This window comes from Ochlerotatus camptorhynchus, unplaced genomic scaffold, assembly GCF_037179485.1.
Source record: "Ochlerotatus camptorhynchus isolate MF236.1 unplaced genomic scaffold, CSIRO-AGI_Acam_v1.1 ptg000361l, whole genome shotgun sequence".
NCBI lineage: Eukaryota > Metazoa > Arthropoda > Insecta > Diptera > Culicidae > Ochlerotatus > Ochlerotatus camptorhynchus.
Window position 1 is genome coordinate 13,420,651 of NW_027040849.1, and position 24,037 is coordinate 13,444,687.

The following is a 24,037-nucleotide window of genomic DNA, read 5'->3' on the forward strand; positions in this document are numbered from 1 at the left end:
TCGTGAGCCGTTGTGAACAACCTAATAGCTCAGCATTACTCAACCATCACGACAAAACGGTTCTTTTCAGGACCACCATAAATTATTGTTGGTTAAGAGTTAATTTTCATTGACCGTTTTCTCACCTTGCTGCACCCAGCAACCAAACGTTTGTGGTCGAATGCGTAACAGTATTGAAGTGGTACATACACATTCTCACAATGACCAAATACCACCTTTTCAGTTAACCAGAAAAACTTCGAATTAAGTAAAGTTTTCTCCAGGACGCTAGGAAAAAGCAAAAAGATCTCAAATTTATATGATTGATCGCGAACATCTCGCGATTGGGAAATTTTAGCAAGAAATTCCTCCAATCAATTTTCGCTGAATTTTCGCTGATTGAATAAAACAAAAATTGCGTATATATTAATGCAAAGCACGAAATCCTACGTCAAATCTACGGTCGTGTCTTGAATACAAACTTTTACTTTTTTTTCAAATCTGCTCTCGAATGTTTCATTAAGCTCCCGTTCTAGTTTGATTTTCAATTTCTTTCAAATTTTCCTTAAATTCCGTTACAAATATTTTTTAGTTATGTTGAATTCTCCTCTAAGACAAAGAGGTGCATCTTATTATGTGTACAATATTTATAGTTTTTATTGCATCCATTTAATTGTATTCCCTTCATTTCATATTTCCGAAATACTTCATTTCACCATTACATATATTTACTTTACATAAATAAACACTGGGTTGGGTGGGAGAATCAGGGTATCATTTGACCTGAAACTGGACAATGGAGTGGTATGAAAACCGGAGTCTAGGAGGGAATAAACACTGTCATTTTCTTTATCCTACCGATTCGATTGTGGTGGTGTAAATTCTACTCCGACAACAGTTTCAGTGAGATTAACGCACCCTTCTTAACAAACCATCCTGTAGGAAGCTTAATAAGTATTGCGAATTGCGTTATTCGATTTGTTGGATCGTATCATTGGAAGGAGATTCTTAAATATACCGTGGATTTCACGTAAGTGTCTCTGCTTACGGGTCCGCACCTGAGCGGTTCCACGAACAAGTGGGAAATTTTTCCAGTTTTTATTTTTTGTATTTTTTGATTTGCATGAAACCTTGCATACAAGTTTTTAGGGAAGAAAAACGCCGTTTTGCATACTTGGTTCGCCATTTTGAATCTAGCCTTACTTATGAGAAGGGCCTATGAAAAATGCACATGATATCTTCAAAAAATTGTATCTCGGAAACGGTTTGTCCGATTGGTTTGGTGTCTTGGGCGAAGTTTTAGAAAATTGTTGGTGTTATATGGAAAAAATATGCACGGTAAAAAAAAAAGTTTGGTATTTGTGTTTTGAACTAAAATATAAATTTTCCCTTTAAAGTGACATGTCAATAATTTTTTTATTATCCTTATGTTATAGCTGACTGAAAATGCTATCTAGTGCACAGTAGGTTGTTCTGGAGAAAAATAGGTTACGATGAAAAAAATTGTTTTTTAAAAAAATACAATTTTCAAAAAAGCTATTAAGAAAAGTCAAAAAAGTTTGTCACCCTAATTTTATGAAAGTACATCAAATTTGCAAACAAAAAGTACTTCGGTAACATTTTTCTAAGATGCACCGTTTAGAAGATATTACTGATTTAATATTGTTTTTTTGATAACTTAATAAGTTTTGGCCTTTTTCGGATGTACTCCGTGTTTTTCCAGTTTCAAAAGTATTTTTTTCGGAAAGATTGGAAAATTTTGAGTTAAAATGACACGGACAGCTTAAAGATTCGAGTGAAATTCTCTGCCTTAAAAGTATTTTGAAAAACAAGTTACAAAATCCCACTATCAGGAACAATGATTTCTTCAAATGATTTTTGGTGCGTTGTGCTGAAAACGTGCTAACAAGTATTAGATACAGGTAATCAGATACCAGTTAGCTGTACTACGTACAGTTGGTGATTGTAAACATGGTCTTTGTTGGAACTAGTCCACCATGGCCACGCTGGCCATAACGAGGCTAGCTCCGTCGTTGACCGTTCCTTAATAATAAATAAAAAGAACGCAGTAGTCACCTTCCATCAAACTGATACCTCAATCAACAATCGCCGCACTCTTTATTCATTCCAGGTATATACAATTTACAATCTTCTTCAATAACAATATACCTACGCCAGCAAATCTACCTCGCTCCAACTCTCCAAACTCGTACCTGAAGGTTCGACGATACCTGAGCGTTCAACTCTACCTATCTTCCAACAGTCTTTACCCAGCATTCTATGATTTCTACCCGTGAGCTGTATAATAATGTCTGACTCGGTTCTGAATTCATCCAGTATCTACTAGGGAAAACCAAACAGTAAATGCAGAAAGGTTGCTAGTAGCATAGTGATTATAGTAATTTCAGCTCATAATCCTGTGTTTTTGAACGAGATCCAGTGTTGTTTGATAACATAATAATTGTAAAGGAAAGTGTAACACGTTTTGGTGCAAAGGTAAGTTTTAAATAAACATTTTAATTATATGTTTTGTGATATTTTCGTACAAAACTAACAATTGGAAAATATTTTCTATGTTACAGATTACAAAATGAGTAAAATAAGATGTATTCGCCCATTCAAAGACATTCAGTGTTCGAAAGAGCTGCGATATCTCACGGATGGTATCATCCAAAAACTAAAATCAATTGGATTTTCCAAGGTATCCACACTGAACACCAAGGATTTTCGTGTTTGTTCGTCTTGCCGTCTACATATTGATTCAAGAGCTCACCTCACCCAAAACGAGGAACAAAGCGTAGCCGGCGGCTCAAGGATGCCAACTGTTGAAAGTTTGGTCACGATACCATCAGAGTCAACGCTAAGCACAATTAAATCAAATGAAGACTTCACGATGCCTGTAGACGTCGAAATATTCAACCGAGGAATAGCAGCTATTCGTGTTTCGCCTATAGATTTAGGTAAGGTTAAAAATGTTCACTATCCTGAAAAAAAGTGCGCTGAAATCGTCGAAGGTGTACGAAGAAATCTTTTTAAATTAGACGCTAAAACAGAAAAAGCAAACGAGTTGGATGAAGTCATAGAAAATATGAAAATTAAATTTTTAAATTCAGCCACAAGGCAAGAAAAACTATCAATTTTATCATTGTTGCCAAAATCATGGTCAGTACAAAAAATTGTAGACGAATTTAAAACCAGTAGAAATATGGCATCAGATGCAAGAAAGGAAAGAGATAATGTATATGATTCATCTCAAGGTTCAAGCTCTGGAAAAGCTTTGAGTAATGAAATAAAAGAACTGGTTTTGAATTTTTTTGAGGACGATGATATAAGCCGTGCAATGCCAGGCCAAAGAGATTTTGTTAGCGTAAAGACAGGAAATAAGAGATTAGCTGTTCAGAAAAGATTGTTAATGATGACATTGAGAGAAGCTTTTAATCGCTTTAATGAAATGTACGTCAATGTAAAAATAGGGTTTTCATCATTTGCAAGCCTCCGGCCAAGGCAATGTAAACTATTGACTATCACAGGAACACATAATGTTTGCGTTTGCACTACGCATGAAAATGTCAATTTAATTCTACATAGCTTAAAAAAATACAATGTCTTGAATGATCTAAAAACATTAACGAATAGATTACTTTGCGAAAATAAGACAACTCATTGCCATCTACGAAGATGTAAAAACTGCCCAGATACCTCAGTTTTAGAAGACAGTTTATTGAAACAACTGGAAGAAAACTTTGTTGAAAAGCTTTCATTCGAACAATGGGTTACCACTGACAGATGTGATTTAGAAACTATTGTAAAGCAAACCGATGAGTTTGTTTCATTTTTCAGCTCAAAATTAGAAAGTTTGATTCCGCATGATTTTGTAAAAACCGAACAATCCAATTTTTTGAAAACTACAAAACAAAACTTGCAAGATGGTGAATTTTTAGCTATTTGTGACTTTTCTGAAAATTACAGCTTCGTTTTGCAGGATGAAGTTCAATCACACCATTGGAACGTGCAACAGGCCACAATCCATCCTTTCGTAATATATTATACTGAAAATATGCACATTAAACATTTTAGCTTCATTATAATTTCTGAAGAACTAAGACATGATTCAGTCGCTGTCAATTTGTTTATTGATAAAATGATAAACTTTTTACAAATTGATCAAAATAAAAACATAAAAAAAATTTATTTTATGTCAGATGGTGCTGCTTCACAGTATAAAAACCGAAAAAACTTTTCTAGCCTTTGTAAATTTAAGTCAAAGTATGGTATTGACGCTGAATGGCATTTCTTCGCAACATCGCACGGAAAAGGTCCATGCGATGCTATTGGAGGTGGCTACCAGAGCAAGTTTAGCCAAAGAACGCGAACACCCGATAAAGACTGCAAGAGAGTTGTTTAATTGGGCAAACAAACGAAAAGAAGAAGAACTTACAAAGTTGTAATTTTGTTATTCTACTACAGAAGAATACGAAAATATGTCTTTGCTGCTAAATAATCAATATAATAATGCAAAAACAATTCAAGGAACTCTAAAATTCCACTCATTTCTTCCTCTATCAGAAAATACAATAAAGGCAAAGCTTTATTCAAACTGTCCTGACAATGATGCCAAAATATTCAATATTGTTAAGAAAGTTGTGTAAACAATAATTTTATAAAAATACAGGAATAAAAATAAACTGATGATATCCAACATATAATGTTATTTTTTATTGCGCACAATCACCATCCCTGAAAAATAAGCTTAATTCGCTCTTTTGAATCTTGCTAATTGAGGAGCTTACATTTGCAGTTCTCAAAAAGGTGTATCTCGAAATCGAGTTGTCTCATCGGTTTGATGTCTGTGGCGATGTTCGGCAATAGAGAGAAAATATGCACAGTATAAACACATCCAGTTTAAATGGATTAAACTGTTAGGCGATATGCAAGAGTTGAATGCACATTTTCAGCACAACGCACCAAAAATCACTTGAAGAAATCATTGTTCCTGATAGTGGGATTTTGTAACTTGTTTTTCAAAATACTTTTAAGGCAGAGAATTTCACTCGAATCTTTAAGCTGTCAGTGTCATTTTAACTCAAAATTTTCCAATCTTTCTGAAAAAAATATTTTTGAAACTGGAAAAACACGGAGTACATCCGAAAAGGGCCAAAACTTATTAAGTTATCAAAAAAAAACAATATTAAATCAGTAATATCTTCTAAACGGTGCATCTTAGAAAAATGTTACCGAAGTACTTTTTGTTTGAAAATTTGATGTACTTTCATAAAATTAGGGTGACAAACTTTTTTGACTTTTCTTAATAGCTTTTTTGAAAATTGTATTTTTTTAAAAAACAATTTTTTTCATCGTAACCTATTTTTCTCCAGAACAACCTACTGTGCACTAGATAGCATTTTCAGTCAGCTATAACATAAAGATAATAAAAAAATTATTGACATGTCACTTTAAAGGGAAAATTTATATTTTAGTTCAAAACACAAATACCAAACTTTTTTTTTACCGTGCATATTTTCTCCATATAACACCAACAATTGTCTAAAACTTCGCCCAAGACACCAAACCAATCGGACAAACCGTTTCCGAGATACAATTTTTTGAAGATATCATGTGCATTTTTCATAGGCCCTTCTCATAAGTAAGGCTAGATTCAAAATGGCGAACCAAGTATGCAAAACGGCGTTTTTCTTCCCCAAAAACTTGTATGCAAGGTTTCATGCAAATCAAAAAAGATGAAAATTACTCGTTGCTTTAATGATATGGAACCGCTCACCTCCGTCTTTGGCCCTTCATACAGCGATATTGTGAATTCAGATCGGTAGCTCAAATTGATCTTGCTATTAAGTGGAGCTGCATACAAGACATGATCTTTGAAGGGATGGTGGCTACCTTACATACATATATACATGTTGAATTCTCCTCTAAACTTTCATACACTATTCACTGATGTTGTGAGTTTTAACTTTCATGGAATTTTACTCAAAATAATGCTAGACAACCACTCCTTGACGCAGTCGAAAATATTAAATTATCTTTAAGATCAACTTCAGATACAGATTCTTTTAAAGTTCTTGTCAAATTATGATCAGAATTCCTAAGAAGTACTTGTCAGCATTGCGTAGAAATTATTTGGAGTTGTGGAGTTTTGGATATCTTTTGGAAACATCCTCTAGTATTTTCCTGAAGGTTTCCTGACAAAGCCGCTCAATTTCTTTTCAGAATTACTTTCTAGTATCCTCGAAATTTCTTATGAATACTTTCCAAAAATCCTTAAGAGTTCTAATCGGAATAATCTTTGGATTATGCCAATTCTCATCGAAATTCCAATATATTTTTTTTCCTGTGAATTCATCCAAGTTCAAGACAGATCAAGCTCAAGGTTTCTGAAAAAAATCTTACTATAATTTTTAACTATCCAAAATTCAACCGTGTTAAACATGGCGTTCAGTATAGCAGAATTCGGATAATTTTCATGATTCTATTTATAACTCGGAAATCTTTCGAGATATTCAAGTTAAAAATATGAATGTTATTTTAGAGCTCTTAAAATCTGCTACAGTTTTATATAAACAATAATTTCAATGATTCGTGATCTTAGTTTTTCCAAGCTCTAGAAAAAAATATGATTGATGCAATGAATTATCTTTATTTGTTCCAAATTCAAAATAAATTACATTTCATTTTTAACCTAGGTGCTCCAGTTACTACAGTAACTTACCAGCCTTAATTGTTATGATATATATCTAAGTGTTTTTACATTGTTCCTGTCTTGGCAATTCAGTATTTTAAACAGGTTTTTTAAACCTGCAACAATTGATATCTTAAAACTAAAAACTAAAACTAAATCTTATCTAAGTATAAAGGGAATTAAGCGTTGCAATTGAGGATTGCAACGATTTTTGCCTGAAATTATTAATTATTTTGTTGGACATTTGTTCTAAAGTCTCAACATTCGAAATTCTATGTACTTCGGTAGTACTGTACTAGGGAGGCAACTTCAAAATCATCTTCTGAACTTTGTTCTGAATCCTTTGAAGTGCTTTTTTCCTGGTAGTGCAACAACAAGACCATATTGGCACAGCGTAAAGCATGGCCGGTCTAAAAACTTGTTTAAATATTAGAAGTTTATTCGTCAGGCAAAGTTTGGATTTCCTGTTTATAAGAGGATACAAACATTTAATATATTTGTTAAATTTAGCGTGAATGCCCTCAATGTGATCTTTAAAAGTTAATTTTTGGTCAAGTATTAATCCAAGATATTTCACTTGGTTTGACCAGGAAATTGGAACTCCATTCATAGTGACTATGTGACTACTACTAGGTTTCAAAAAGGAAGCTCTATGCTTATGTGGAAATATTACAAGATGAGTTTTGGAAGCGTTGGGAGAAATCTTCCATTTTTGTAAATAAGCAGAGAAAATATCTAAACTTTTCTGCAGTCTGCTGCAAATAACACGAAGACTTCTTCCTTTAGCGGAAATGCCTGTGTCATCAGCGAACAAAGATTTGTGGCAACCCTGAGGCAAATCAGGGAGGTCCGAAGTGAAAATGTTATACAATATAGGCCCAAGAATGCTACCCTGAGGAACTCCTGCTCTAACAGGTAGTCGATTAGATTTGGAATTTTGATAATTTACCTGCAGAGTTCTGTCAGTTAAATAATTTTGAACTAATTTCATAATGTAAAGTGGAAAATTAAACTTTTTCAATTTAGCAATCAAACCTTCATGCCAAACACTGTCGAATGCTTTTTCTATGTCTAGAAGAGCAACTCCAGTTGAGTGGCCTTCAGATTTGTTTGAACGAATTAAATTGGTAACTCTCAAGAGTTGATGAGTAGTTGAATGCCCATGGCGAAATCCAAACTGCTCATCTGCAAAAATTGAGTTCGTATTGATGTGAAGCATCATTCTATTCAAAATTATTTTTTCAAAAAGTTCACTTATTGAAGAAAGCAAACTTATTGGACGGTAGCTAGAAGCTTCAGCTGGATTTTAATCCGGCTTCAAAATTGGAACAACTTTTGCATTTTTCCATTTATCAGGAAAGTATGCCAAATGGAAACATCTGTTAAATAATTTTACCAGGAAAGACAAGGTACTCTCTGGGAGTTTTTTGATGAGGATATAGAAAATTCCATTATCACCTGGAGCTTTCATATTTTGAAATTTTTTAGTTATAGACCTTACTTCGTCCAAATCAGTCCCCCAGGAATCATCAAAAATATTTTCCCGAGAGAAAATATTCCGAAAATCCCGAGCAACCTGATTCTCAATAGGACTAGTAAGACCCAAACTGAAGTTATGGGAACTCTCGAATTGCTTAGCAAGTTTCTGAGCTTTTTCCAAATTTGTGATCAAAATTTTACCACCTTCTTTAAGCGCTGGAATTGGCTTTTGAGGTTTTTCAAAATTTTTGTGAGTTTCCAAAAGGGTTTGGAACTCGGGTCTAACATTATTTTTAGATACATTAGAAACATTATTTTCAAAAGTTTTGTTCCTCAGGGCAGAGAATCGCTTTTTAATTTGTTTTTGCAAATCCCGCCAGATAACTTTCATGGCAGGATCGCGTGTTCTTTGAAATTGTCTCCTACGGACATTTTTAAGACGGATCAAGAGCTGAAGATCATCGTCTATTATAATTGAATCGAATTTAACCTCGCATTTTGGTACTGAGGCAGCTCTTGCTTCAACTATAGAAGTAGTCAGAGATTCAAGAGCATAATTAATTTCATCTTTGGTTTGCAAAGGAATGTTTGGATCGAAGTTATATTCCATAAATGTTCAATATTGCTCCCAATCAGCCCTATGGTAATTGAAAGTAAAGCTGTTGGGATTAGAAATTATTTCTTGAGATATTTCAAAAGTTACTGGAAGGTTCAGGATCAGAACCGAAGTCAGCATGGGTAACCAATTGGCTACAAAGATGACATGAATCAGTTAAGACCAAATCAATAGTTGAGGGATTTCTTGCAGAAGAAAAGCATGTTGGGCTGTTTGGATATTGAATAGTGTAATAACCTGCAGAACAATCATCAAACAGAATATTACCATTGGAATTGCTTTGAGCATTATTCCATGAGCGGTGTTTTGCATTAAAATCACCAATAATGTAGAATTTAGACCTATGACGGGTAAGTTTCTGAAGGTCACCTTTGAGAAAATTCTTTTGCTGTTTCAAAAACTTTGGTTTCAAATGAAGAAAGAAATTTATGCTTGATTCGTCTATGAATAATGATGGCAACGCCACCACAGGGTCCATCAAGACGATCATTTCTATAAATCAAGTAATTTGCGTCCTTCTTAACCTTATGGTCAGGTTTAAGGAACGTTTCAGTTATAACGTCAATATGCACGTTATGAACTCTCAAAAAGTTAAATAGCTCGTCTTCATTATCTTTAAGAGATCGAGCATTCCAATTTAAAATGTTTAATGCTTTAAAATCCATTACTGAATTTTAAAGTCATGACAATATGATTAGCAAATTTTACTCCAGTTTGAATAGCATCAAACATGGAGTTAGATTTAAGCATATCAGAAATCATGTCAATTAATGAATTCTGTAAAAATTCCATTTTAGGGGCAGTAATGCTTCCTAAGTCAAAATTGTCAAAATTTCCGTTAGAACGTTGGTTAGTATTCCTTCACAACAGTCGTCCTTTGCGTGAGAGGAATCACCACAATTCATGCATTTAGCTGGCATGTAGCAATTTTTAGTTCCGTGACCCCATCCCTGGCACTTACGGCACTGAGTGAGGTTTTGGAAATTTTATCCAGTCTTCCTGAAGTGTTCCCACTTCACTCGGACATGGAGCATAAGGCTAGCTTTTTCTAAGGCCTTAAGGTTGTTTAGTTCACTAGACTTGAAGTGAACTAAATAAAAATCATTAGAAATCCCGTTGCGCGAATCGCCAGGACGGGATTTCATTTTCATTTTGATTACTTGGAGTGGCACAACTCCAAGTAATTTTGCCAGTTCATCTTTGATCTGATCCAGGGATTCACCACTGGCCAGTCCTTTCATGACAACCTTGAACACACGTTCAGTTTTGGTGTCGTAAGTAAAAAATTTGTGCTTCTTCTCAGTAAGATACTTGAGAAGACATTTAAATCCGTCCAAGGTTTCAGCCAATACACGGCATTCACCCCGACGTCCAATTTGTAGTGAAAACTTAACTTTCACGAAATTCAAAAGTTCCATGCGAAGAGCATGGAAATCGGAAGTGGTTATCACAATAGGGGGAATCTTTTCCTTCTTGGCATTAAGCCGGGAAAGTTTACTAGAATTTTTCTTGGATGATGGATCATTCTCATCATCCGTGAGCAAATCAAATTGATTACTCAAATTAATTTCTTCAGAAGGGGGGTCAAGAGTTTTCCCCTTTCTTTTGCGTTTAGGCGCCATGGCGGCAGTAAATTTTTTATCCAAATCGACTTCCAAGCAGATTACTATAAGAATCTGAAGGATCGAAGAGGAATTTTCCAAATCGATATCCAAGAAGGATTACCTCGGGTAGGGTCCAATCAAGGATCGAAGAGGAATAAGAGGAGTTGAAAAAGGTAGAAAATTTTTACAGGTTGAGCACTGAAAAGTGCTGTTTAAATTTGTTGTAGCTTTAGGTAGTAGTAACACTTCCTTAAGCAAAAAGCAAATAGATCCGCACGGCAAGAGAGCACGATGCGGACTGACTCTCTTTGGAGCGCTCCTTTAGCTTATCTCCCTTGACTGTTTTCGCCATCCTCTTACTACGGTGCTGATTGTGGTCCGCACTTTACGTAGAAACTTGCAATATGGACCGCCATATGTCTTCAGCTGAGCACCACTGATCCGCTAACTTAAAGCATCTAGCCTAGTTTGTTTACTTTTAGACTAAAATTACAGGTCCGTATCAACTTGTTTTGGGGTTTATCAGTCATGGGATGGATCGACATTTTAGACTGTAAGGTCCATTTAGGACCATTTTTCAGGACTCAATAATTCAGTACACGGTAATTTTTATTTTTTATGTTTATTAATTTATTTGATAAGGCTCAACCGAATTAACTTTACAGAGCCAGGGATTCTTGTTCACTATACAAAACATCTTAAAACTATAGTCAAAAGGTACAACACTATAAACACTTTATCTTCCGCTATCCAATAAGTCTCCTCCATCAGAACGGGAGCCGCTTCCAACGGTTTCATTGTATGGCAGTATTTCCAACGGGAGGCAGAGCGCTTCCTTTACAGCAATAATGGACGCAAAACGTGGTCAGCACTCACACATTCATCACTGCATCCAAAGTCGACGACGCATCGACTGAAATAACTGCTGATGAAGAACAATGAGGAGAACCACACAATGGTAACTGCCGAGTAAACAGACGATCACCTGACACACATTAAGGGTGGTCTGCTTCTGTCGACAGCCGAGTGAACACTGAGTACACGGTAATTGAAAGGCAACCATTTGGCATATTTGCCATATTTTGGAGTGCTGAGCATATAAGTAGTGTTGGGTAACGAAATTGACTGACATTTGTTACTCTGGTTAAAAGCCACATTACATGCATAATTTTACGATTTTTGCTTTCCACAGACCAGTAGCTCACTTACTCATTGGCGTAGCTAATTAGGGTGCCAATGGGACCAGGTCACCTCCCTCTAGAATTACATTACAATTATCAAGGTTACATTTCAACAGCGATTAATAAAATTGAACCACAAATTTAATTAATGTCCTTAATGTTGACTACTTTTATTTAATGCAATAGGCTTGATGAAATAACTTCGAGAAATTATATTATATCGATATTTAATCGATAGCCTAATGAGACGCCTTCATGCTTTACAAATTGGTAAATAGTTCAGGGATTTTTCGTTAACTCCACAGATTTTCATACAACTTAAATGACTTCTAAAAAGTTCAAGGAACTACGTTGAAAATCTGGAAACTTAATAGAAATTGTGGGAATGTTACAAATCTTCAGAAGAATCGTAGAAGCTCAGGGAACTTTGGAAACGCTTAGAAAATTACCTAGAAGTGGGGTTTGTTTTTCTTCCGTTGGCTGGTTTATCTCTAAGGATAAGGATCATTGGGGAAGTTAAGGGAACATTATTCAATTTCAGGGAACCTCAGTATAGTTCGGAGACCTCTATATAATTTCAGGGCGCTTTTTGTAGCCTTGGATTAGTTTAGAGACTAGTTCAAGGGATCTTAAAATATCTCTGCAAACTTCTAAGAACACTGGAGTGGTAACCACAGGACGATGGCCGGGCAAAGCAGGTGCATAAGAGCATCTGTCTGTGGTTGTCGGGCTCTGCCAGACGATCGGTGACTTATGTCCTCTGTGCATTTGAACTCCGATTCTTACCTCCACGCGGTGCTCGGTGGGGTTGCTGGCAGTGCTATTTGCAGTCAGTAATGCGAACAAGAACGGGGGAGCATCGTTGTCGCTTATGCACTATTGTTTATAAGTCACTAATGTCAGGGATGACGATAACAGAGCATTTTTAGGTTTATCCAACCCTAAGTTAGCCGTAATCTCCCTACTCGGGAAGTAGCTGGTTGCGATTTGGCCACATAAAGTTGCAAATACTGAAGAAAGAAATACGGATCGGAACAATCGGCACAGACCTACGCAACGAAATAAGGACTACGATTGGAAACTCGGAACATAGAATTGCAAATCCCGGGCTGCCATAGGTCAACCTATGACGAACTTCAACCACGCAACTTCAAAGTCGTAGCACTGTAGGAACTTTGCTGGACGGGACAAAAGGTATGGAAAAGCGGGCATCAAGCGGCTACTTTCTTCCAGAGCTGTGGCACCATCAACGGGTTGGAAATCGGGTTTTAAGTGCTGGGTAAGATGCGCCAACGCATGATTGGTTGGCAGCCCATCAACGCGAGGATGTGCAAGTTGAGGATTAAGGGCCGTTTCTTCAACTACAGCATCATCAACGTGCACTGCCCACACGAAGGGAGACCCGAAGACGAGAAAGAAACGTTCTATGCGCAGCTGGAGTAGGTGTACGACGGCTGTTTGCAACGGGACGTCAAAATCGTCATCGGCCATGTATAGACCGGCAATTGGCCCAAACAGCCTGCATGTCGTATCGAACGACAACGGCCAACGATGCGTGAACTTTGCAGCCAGAGCGGCGCCGGTGGTGTAGTGGTAAGCGTGGTTGCCTCTCACCCCAAAAGGCCTGTGTTCAATCCCGGTTGGCGCCGCCTGGATTTTCTGAGGCATAAAATCTCTGATCACGCCTTCCTTCGGAAGGTAAGTAAAGCCGTTAATCCCCGGTTCATGAGTTGATGGGTCTTGCTTTAAAGCAATTAAATTGAACTGCTTCGATTTAGCCGAACAGTTCAGCTGTTGAGAGTTCGGTAAATTTTACCGAAATCCATATTTCCTTTGCAAGTTCTGCAGATATCCAACCGTTAGAAAATACAAATGACATCTTTAAAATATTTTTCCAAGACTGCAGGTTGATCAGAAAGTATTAGGAAAATCTCCAGCTAATCGAAGATTTCAGTAAAGTGTAGATATTTTCCAATACATTATTTACAGTATTGATAATCATCAACAAGAAGGACTATTCTAATATCAACATGAAGATTGAGTGCGATAATTTATTAGTTAGATATATTGGAATTTAAAAGGTTTGTTAAGGTTTTTTTTCCAATTTCAAGCAGACAAGTGTAGATTTGTTGCTATGAAAATGAAGATATGGACAACAAATTTTTAACTCTATTTTGATATAGTTGGGTGGAAATGCTATTCTAATATCAACATGAAGATTTAATGCGATAATTTATTAGCTAGAGAAAGTTCTGAAGAGAATAGATTATAGTTCCATAAGAGTACGGCAGTGTGAAAATGGAATAGAAAAAATGGAAACACAGTTGTTTCAACTCGTCATTACGAAAAGTCGCAGATTTTACTGTGTGGTTCGACCTCACCTATAAAGCAGGTTTCAGTGTACTCAATTGATCAAAAGACCAATTTTGCCAGAGAAAAGAAGAGTGTTAAACGAAGGTGTCAATCATAGCCAGCAAACCCGTTTCTGTCTCTAAGGTGAGAGACCTATAGAAAGTAGTATGAGTGAAGGAGTTTGTTAAAAAATTGGGAACAATTTTTGTAGATAGCCTCGTGTCGTGAATGAACAACTTTTGAGAAAGCGGATTGCGAAAATTGTTGTATAAATTGAGAAATATATTGTCCACATTGATTAAAGCTGCCCCCCTGCAGACCATCGGCCGTCAGCTGGCACGGTCGACAGAGACTCGCGTTCAGATCCAGCATGACCGGGCCATCTCAAAGAGCAGTGAACTAAGATTACATGACCATGCGAGAGAACCAGAACCAGAAAATCAGCCGTGACTACAATAGCAAGATGCAGCTTAGACTGAAGAAAGTATCGAGGACATTATCCACCCTCAACAACTCGGTATCTGAAGCGGCCACACAAACTGCCGTCACCAAAAGCGAGAGCCGTGAGTTTATGGCCTTCTTTCCCGATCTAGTCCGTGATTTGACTGAGTATTCTAAGAAATACGACAACACATTGGCCCCCAAGTGGTTCGTCCGGGCCTTGCAGTAAAATGTACCGCAGGGTAAGAAAAACCGTGGTCTAACTGCCGTATTGGCTTACCGGATGCTGTCCAAGAGTAAAGATCTGACTCTTGTTGTATTGAAATGTTCCAATCGGTGTTCCTTATTTGTGATGAAGCAATGGATGGCAGTCAGACTCGCCGTGCTCAGCCATGTTGGTGTAAACTGGAGGACGTTAAACTTTTGGGTATCAACGATGCCCTGATGATCGATACTACACCAAATTGGTGGAATTGTTTAATGAAATTAAATTCATCACAACCATCGGACAATCGTTGGATCTCTGATCGGCCAGAATGGATGTCACGAAATACACGATGGATCTGTGCAAATCCATCGTTTGTCATAAGGCTGCCTACTACACGTTCTACCTCCCGGTGGCCTGCCATGCACATGACTGGTTTCACCGATATGGAAGTATTCCGCCAGACCAAAACCATTCTGCTGGAGATTGGTCTTGTCTATCAGACTCAGGATGACTTCCTGGACTGCTTCGGTGATCCAGCTGTTACCGGTAAGATCGGTACCGACATCGAGGAAGGTAAATGTACTTGGCTGTCCGTCGTAGCAATGCAACGCGCTTCCGATGACCAGAAGGAATTTATGAAACAGAGCTACGGATCCAGTGACCCGGAGATGGTATCCCGAAGAAGAAGCTATACGAAGAGCTGGGCCTTCCGACGACCTATGCCGCCATCTATGAGGAAGAATCGTACAACATGATTAAAACGCACATTCAGCAAATTTCCAGAGGAATTCCGCACAAACTGTTCTTCAAAATTATGGAGAAGATCTATCGTCGGGATTGTTAGATCATCCGTTAATTGGATGGCAACCGAAAAGGTTGCAACCGAATAATTGTAGAATTAGGAACCTTTATTACCTGTAACCTTTCCTCCTAAAAGACTGGCCAAACTGTCTGCCAGTGTGCGTTTTGATTTAGAAAAATAGAAGTGGCCGAGGTTTTTAGAGAATTTTAGCCATCAGTTCATTAACTTTATCGTTGATTGTAAAATAACGATAATTTGTGATGATGTTTTCGTGTTTTAATCAGGACTAATTGTACTTTTGCCTGTTCAATCCAGGATGTTGAACCGCATTTAAAAAATTACACTAAATTGTCATTTCTAACAGCTTATTAGAAGGGAGTAATCAAAGCAACTACAAAAACATATTGATTAATCCTTGATTCCGAATAGAGAAGCCTTATTGTGTATGCTTTAATTATGATCTTTTGGATATTGAATAATGTCAGGCGTAAGTTATTTTTAATTAAGGACAAACGATAACTATTTGATACACATTGATGTAAAAAAGATCATCATTATTCATTAATATATAAATAACATCAATTAATGAACAAAAAAAATAGCGAAGGGCCATTAATGCGACAGTACTAGTCAACCACACACTCTTTTAACTAGCTCATACATTAATGGATGAAGGGACTTGAGGTATTTCCTCAAATCTACTTGATAAGACTGCGCGTTTGACTAACTTACCTACTGTCAGCGTCTGCAACTCTTCTATACCCAACCCAACAACAACAAAATCTTAACAGCATTTCAAATGTCTTCAAAATGAAGACATGTCGTCAAATCTGGCATCCCTGTACTCAAGCAACAATAACAATTTAGGTCTTATCATAGTACTGTAGCCCATGATTGGACCGTTATCAAGTTCAAAAATATAAATTCATTATTCAGGATAAGTTTCTTTGAGCTTAACGTATTTTGGATCACCTTTAAGAGCTCATATTATATGATCCTCTAGAATTAAACAAAAAATGAACAATGTTTAGCCCTATTGAAAATAGTCACTCGCTCTGTGTTTTAAACTGCAACTATTCAAATAAATTTCCTTTTATAATTAATTAATAAATTGCATCAGTTAGTTAAATGAACATCAGGAACGGACGTTTAGGGATTTTTTAGTTCAGTTCAATCAAATTAAGAGCAGAATAAAGGGTTTCAGGAGAGTTGCAAATTTCCGAAAATTTCAGAGCAGACACATTCACGTCAGTAAAATTAAATAATTTTTTAAGATTCAAGAAAACTTCAGGACAAGCAGAAAAACATATTTACAGAGAAGTTGGAAGAAAATTTCAAGAAAATTCGAAAACATTACAGCATGAGTCGATCAAATCAAGTCATAGAAAATCTGAATTTTAGAAAGTCTAATAATTTATTTACCTAAAATCCCATTTTCGAATTCAATTTTCTGTGCATCATTTTCCCTTCTGTGGTTCGTTATTCATTTCATGATTTTCCAAAATTTCCTGAGATAAAATATCAACATATAGAGTTATAGAATGCACAAGCACATCATCGTGCTTAACATCGAGAAATAGAAGCCATCACCAACAAAACTTGAATCAACAACAACCCACATCTAATCCATCTACAGCTACATTGTGCAACAGTTTCCCCAGCTACCCTGCGATTATCGCGTGCCTCGGCAATCTTTTACTCAGCCAAAGTTCGCCAACCAAGCTAAACAATTTTAAATTACAGGTTCCGTCACTCGAAAACTGCCCATCGATACTCAAATCTACATAGCCACAGTCACGCGCAGTCCGCAAACAAATCGCTCTTGTTTTAACCACTTGTTGCTCTAATAGACCGATCTCATCGGACCAGTCAGTCAAACATTCAGTCATGCAAACCGGCAATTTCCGATCCGTTGATGCTAGTCCCGGAGTGGTTTGTGTGCAGTGCAATGCAACAAAGTGGTCGGCACGGAGGTAGGTAAGTACTTACCATCAATTTTAAGCGTCCCCCCTTGGATGATGGAGAAGCGCGACCCGAGGGCGGTGATGTCGGTGGTATTCTTCTTCCAGTAGATTTTCGGACTGGTCGGACCGGAACCCCGGCAAGGTAGCATAGCGATGCTGCCTCTCGGAAGGGTCTGGTTCGACGGGACCACCTGCAGCAACGGGGGTGGACTGCTGTCGAAGGAGCTGGTGATCTATTGTTTTGGAAGAAGATGTGCTTGGGTTAGTGAGATGTTGAGATTACGTTTGGGTGCATATACCTGAAGGTAGGCTCTGCTGGTAGTCGATCCTGCTACACTGAGTGCCGAACAAACAAAGTATCCATCGTCATCTTTCTGGGCACCTCGGACCTGCAGCGAACCTTGACTGGAGATGTGGATGTTCCCGTAGGTATTGTTCGGGAACATTAGCGTCTGGGACCCTTCCTTGGTCCAGAAGACTGACGGGGGAGGATTGCCGGAAGCCGTGCACTTGAAGGTGGCCACTCCGTTCAGGTTCGTTCGTTGATCCTGAGGTTTGATGATGAAGGTCGGTGCAGCTGAAAAGGAGAAATTGAGAACAACATCAGAACAACTGGTCCCGTTAGTCACCTCCTCACACCGGACGATGGGTCCAACAAATGGCAAAACCAATTTCTCACTGTTCTACATCTTCGATCGGGAAATAAATGGCCAATGTGTAGTAGTAGTTCGATCGATTGTATCAATTTTTCCCAACACACCATAAAAGTTATAGTTTTTCATGTCTTTACCGTCGCTGCCATGCCCGTTTTTCGCCCACGAACCTACGAACTTGTCGTCCACTATCAATAAATTATACCCGGCTATTATAACAACAGCATCAACTACGACGACCAAACAGGGACAGTAGGTTTTTGCTGGTTGGCGTCTCGTTCGACAGTTTTTTTTTCATGTTCGGTTGTTTCGCATCTTTCTGTAAAACAGTCATAAAAACAGCAACCGACCAGAAAGCCTTCCTCTGGTTGCACCGGGGGCCTGATGGCGCTACGAGTTCGGGACGGTCTTGTTTTTACGATGATGACACACTCCAGAATCATTGGAAGAGAGAGGTGGACTACGGGAAGGAGGGTCGTAAAAATACAAACGATGGTGGTTGCATTGGCGAGGCAAGATATAGGAAACTTTTGATAGTGGCTGGTTGGCTGGCTAGCCGTCCGAACTCGTCCTCAGTACTGAATGCTGTGTGAAAAAAAAGGGTTTCTGCTGGGCAGTCTTCGTTGCGCGCACGCCGAGGTGGTGTTTTGGGAAGACTGTTTGAACAAGTCTCGGTGTGGAGGGAAGCCGGTTTGAGCATAAAAATTACTGTTCAATTATTGAAATTGGTCGAGTGCTCCGGGTCTGGTGGAAGAATGATAGCGTGATGGGACGAGTAATGCTGAAGCAATTTCCCCAAGAATAACATAACGGTAAACTGAGTTTCGGTTGATGCTGGGATGAGTTTTTTTCTCCGGAAACTTTTAGATTCTATTTATAGCTCATTTAAGATTTAAGGATAATTGTGCTACAATATTACTATTATGCGAAGGCAGGGTGCCTTCCATTCATTTTGCCTAAAAAAATGTTTTAATAAATTATAGAATAATAAGATATTATAATGATATTTTGTATGTGTACGTAACAAGAAAAGATTGTAATGTTTGTGTTTGACGCATAAAACCTGCAAATTTAGCTTTGGCAGAGTCACAATGAGCGATTTAGTAATCGCCGCTTCGCGAAGAGTGAAGAGCGAAGAGTGGGTGAGCTAAATGACAAAATCGCTTATTGCGACACTTGTGTAGCAAAATTGGCAGGTATTATGTGTCAAACACAAACTTCACAGTCTTTTGTTGTTGCTTACACAAACAAAATACTACTATAATATCTTATTATTCCATAATTTAATAAAACATTTTTTTATCCAAAATGAATGGAAGGCTCCCTGTGCGAAGAATACACTTGTATGACAAACAATACATAATAAATTTGATGATAATTTTATGAACCACTTCTTCACCTAATCTTCAGACCACTACCGAAATGTTGGATGATTGCAAGATGTTATGTATGAGAAACGCCGGTAAAATTAATGAAATTTTCAATCATCTATTAAGTTATACTTACTCTGTAATAATGGCTAATGAAACAAGATGGGATGGTAGTGTAAGAAGTGAAGAAGTTTTTGGTAAAAATTATAACGTTTATAGAGACGACCGTAATTTTCAATGGTCTGGAAAAAGATCAGGAGGTGGAGTATTAATAGCGATTTTGGCCGAATTGAATTCAGAAATCATCATGGCTACTAAATTTAAAGAATTCGAGCATGAATGGGTAAAACACAAGTGGCAGGTGAAACACATGTCTTTGCTTCGGTAAACTTTCCTCCAAACAATACTCATAAGGATACGTATGATAATTTTTTTGGTAAAGCGGAAGACACTTTGTCTAGTTTAGCCCCTGAAGTAAGAGTACATATATATATGATGATGATGGTTCCACCTCGAACCCCTACAAAGGTTTGAGCTGGACGATTTATCTTTAAGATAATTAAATATGACACTATAATCAAGTTAGCAAACAAAATCGAACTGGTTTCAGTTACAGATATAAATTTCCTCTAGAGTTTACAGTTGCTTCACAGCGATATAAATAAGGAAAAGCTCAGGTGTCCACCTCTTAGTTCGCCTTTTTGTCCACCTAAAATATTCATAGACTTTCATACTTCTTGACAATTTTCTTAATGACATTGTTAATGTGAGAGTTGAACTTAATTTTATCATCATTAATCACGCCAAGATATTTAATCTCCCGAACACGATCAATAGTCTCATCATCAATTACAACACAGACGTTCTCATTTCTTCGATTCCGCGAAATTACCATAAATTTAGTTTTACTTATATTCAATTTACTGCTTATGCTTCAAACATCTACTTAGAGAACGCAAATCTTCATTCAAGTGTAAAACGGCATCATCTAAATCCTTAGCTGCAATGAATAACACAGTATCATCTGCAAAAACATTAATGTCGCAAAATCGTAAAACACGTCGCAAGTCATTAATATACATAATAAATAACAGGGGCCCTAATACACTTCCCTGGGGCATTCCAAGGTTATTCCCCACAGGACTGGAAACAGAATCGTTAAAAACAGTCCGTTGAGTTCTGTCAGACAAATAGCTTTCAAACCATTTATATGCAGTACTCGTAATTCCAAAGCGCTTGATTGTGCTTAACAGTAAGGGCCTAGAAATTGTTTCAAAAGCGCGTTTCAGATAAAAAAAAAAAAAAAACAACAATCGTATCTTTACGCTCCACGTTGTCTTTCCACTTTGCTAACACCAAATTCAACGCAGTTTCACAAGAATGACCTTTCCGATATCTCGATTGTTCTGGTATCAACAAACTATTGCTATTTAAATACTCCAACAGCCGGCCTTTAATAACAAGTTCTAATATTTTCTCTAATGTGTGCAACATGTTGATAGGACGTAACTCTTCGACTTCAATCGTTCCAGCAACTTTTTGAATAGGAACCACTAAAGATTCCTTCCAAATTTGTGGCACATGTCCATTCTGCAATAATTTATTAATAAGGTCCAGAAAGATGTGGCCAATGACATGAAAGCAATATTGAATAACTCTAGCATTAACATTGTCAACTCCAGTCGATTTTCCTAATGAAAAACAAATAACTCTAAGTTCATCTAATGTAATTGGGTGAAAACCTTCAAATCTACAACTATTATTAACTGGCTGGTTTATTTCGTCAGGTTCATCGACAAATTCAATGAATTGAATAATCAATGAAACACAGGCGACAAAATGATCATTAAATTTAGCTGCAATTACTTGTTCTGACTGATCTAATGTGCCATTAAAAGTGATGGACCGCGGTTTGCAATTACTAGGTTTTAATAAAGATTTCAAAATTTTCCATAACTCTTTGCTTTGTGTATCAAAGATCAATCTTCCTTTGAACATATTCACAACGAGTTTTCTTTATCGATTGTGAATACTTATTACGCGCGATTGTGTACTTACTCCAATGATTGTCATTATTTGATCTACACATCTTTTTGTACCATTTGTCCCTACCACCTGTTCAAGTTTTTCAAAGAAACAAACTTTTGCTCAACAAGTTGATTAGTACACGTTTTCAAGGACAGCTGTAGATTCATCTAAGTAACCGGTCGCGAATGGAAAATCCACGCTCCTCTCAACAAGATTCGAAACAGCTTGCTGCAAATATTTCCTCCAGCACTTCAATTTTACAAAATTATCGTTATCGTTAACATGGTCTAAGACATTGGTCATTTTTTTTCTTTTACCGTTCGCTTTAAATTGAAAAACTCAGCTAAACGCTTCAAATGATTCGAATTATGGTTATCACGCCAATTAATATTAAAATCACCAGCCAATATATTTAATTTACTAGAATCAAGGAATGTCTCGGGCCAGTTCTCTAAAATTTCAACAAAACGCTGGTCACTAGAACTGGGAGAATGATACAAAACACCATAATTACCCATCTTCATGCCACGCACAACTGTAATGACCAATAACCAGTTGCCATCAATAACTTCGTTGGTACAAATGTTGAATTAAACTGATTCTTTGACATAAATAGCAACACCGCCAGTGTGTCCAGAATGTGATAAGCAAGCAGCAACAATATATCTCGGAATACTATACTGATAAAAAGCTGCAGTTTCTACAATATGAGTTTCAGATTGTAATACTAAAAGAGGATGTTTTTCCTCAACAATCTGACGTAATGCAACGTAGTTTGTTGAAAACCCCGCAATATTCAAATGCAAAAAATGGAATTGATTCACATTCCTGGAACTTGGCTGCTATTTATTCAAACGCAAAAAGTCTTTTATAGAGCAAACATTCCGAGCTAAATGCGGCATGGTTGACGTCCAAGTTCATTTTACGTTCTTTATTCATTTTCAAACAATTAATACATTTCAATACAGTTGACGTACACTCCGACGTTTTGGGTTGTTGGCTGCACCTAGAGCTTCTCTCACAATTTTTGCAATCCATGCTCTTGTGCCCAAATTCTCCACATTTGAAGCATCTCAAAACATTCATCGCGAGAACTATCGAGCACCGATTAAACCCTACACTTACTTTTTTCGCACATAACAAACATTTATACGTATCGACATCGACTTCAATCACAACACTAAACTTGTTGTAAATGAAGCGTGGATTTTCAAACATTTTAACTACTTTTACATCATTGATAGCGATGTCTTCATTTTGACTTTTTAAGTAGTCAATGAAGATATCGGAGGAAAACTGATCGCTCATGCCCACTATTTTCAATCTTGGCACCGAAGTGGGAACATCAGCACTATATTTTTCACCCAGATTGCTTTCAATACCATTTTTCACATAACTTACATTTGCTCCTGTTGCACACGCAACAATAATGGAGCCATCTTTACCAATCCTGAAATTACTGATTTGTTGTGTTATTGGATCCAACTGAGTTTTCAAAAGCTTACGAGTATCTTCGCAAGGTTGTTTGGACTCTTTCACAATGACCGGACGAATCTTACGATTATCTGGTTTGTTATTTTTACTGTTACTGTTACTATTAATTTTACTTTGACTAGCGCGACTATGTCTTTTTAAAACATCCGCAAAACTCGCATTTTCTTGAAAAACGACATCATCATCATTATCACTATTTTGTATTTAACGTTTTTTTCCGTCTGTTGTTTTGTTCTGACTGAATCGTCCTAGATGAACTGCGCGGATCATTCATTACAGCTAATTGGTTTTCCGCATCAATTTAAAAAAATGAAGTTTTCATATTATCCAATTGCTCACAAATTAAATTTTTAAGACCATTTACATTTATTCTAATGTCTGCCATCCCGCTTTTAACCGCGATGTCCACCTTAGCAGCAATGTGATCTCGCATGCCAGTGATCGAGTCCGAGAGTGGACAAACCTTCTTCATCTCTTCCTCTATCCTTTTGACGGGCGAGATCAGATCATTTGCATTATCTGCAATAAGCCTCGCCGTAGTCCTAAACATGTAACCAAGAGCCCACTCATAGAAATAGACTGCACACATACATTTCACACAACCATTTTACCAAATTAAACGGTAACACTGTTAGCAGCAGACATATACAGTAGAGATGGGCGATCCGCTCCCGAGCTGTTCTAGAGACCCGATTCTCTAAAGTGAGCTGATGACCCGCGGTTAATTTTTTAGGAACCGCAGCTCATCAGCTGATATCACAAGTCTAAACCATTCAATCCATCACTCATAGTCAAAAATCAAAAAAGGTCTCATTACTCCACTTACGCATTGAATAGTCACCGCGCAAAACAAGACGCGAGCGTAATACACCATGTGCCTACTGATCGACAGCACCAATGGTAAAAGCAAACTTTCAAGCGGCTGTTTGGGTGAGAGAGACATAATATGCACATGTGCTACACAATGTTAATTTTCTACTGGTATTATCTAATTTATTTATGTACCCAGCTCTTATTGCTGATGTTATTCCTCCAGCATATGTGCTCTCACCTCTCCTCCCATCATTCTCTGGGGGAGCGGAAGATCCGCATAAAGCCAAATAACCGAAAAGCGAAATGCAGCTCTTCAGCTTATCAGCTCAGCTCCGGATCCGGATCTGAGCTGATGATCT

The 24,037-nt window shown here is 37.3% G+C and overlaps 1 protein-coding gene and 1 pseudogene across 1 annotated transcript in view; one reads left to right on the plus strand and one right to left on the minus strand.

The window, feature by feature from the left end:
• Positions 1-24,037, minus strand: part of LOC135709432 (protein sax-3-like) — a 798,478-nt gene that overhangs the window by 68,957 nt on the left and 705,484 nt on the right. The window contains exons 6-7 of the mRNA XM_065231751.1: positions 17,620-17,897; positions 17,346-17,553 (exon numbers count right to left, since the gene is read on the minus strand). Of these exons, the coding sequence (XP_065087823.1) occupies positions 17,346-17,553; positions 17,620-17,897 (486 nt within the window). The remainder of the gene's footprint in view (positions 1-17,345; positions 17,554-17,619; positions 17,898-24,037) is intronic.
• On the plus strand, positions 14,068-15,923 carry LOC135709503 (farnesyl pyrophosphate synthase-like; annotated as a pseudogene).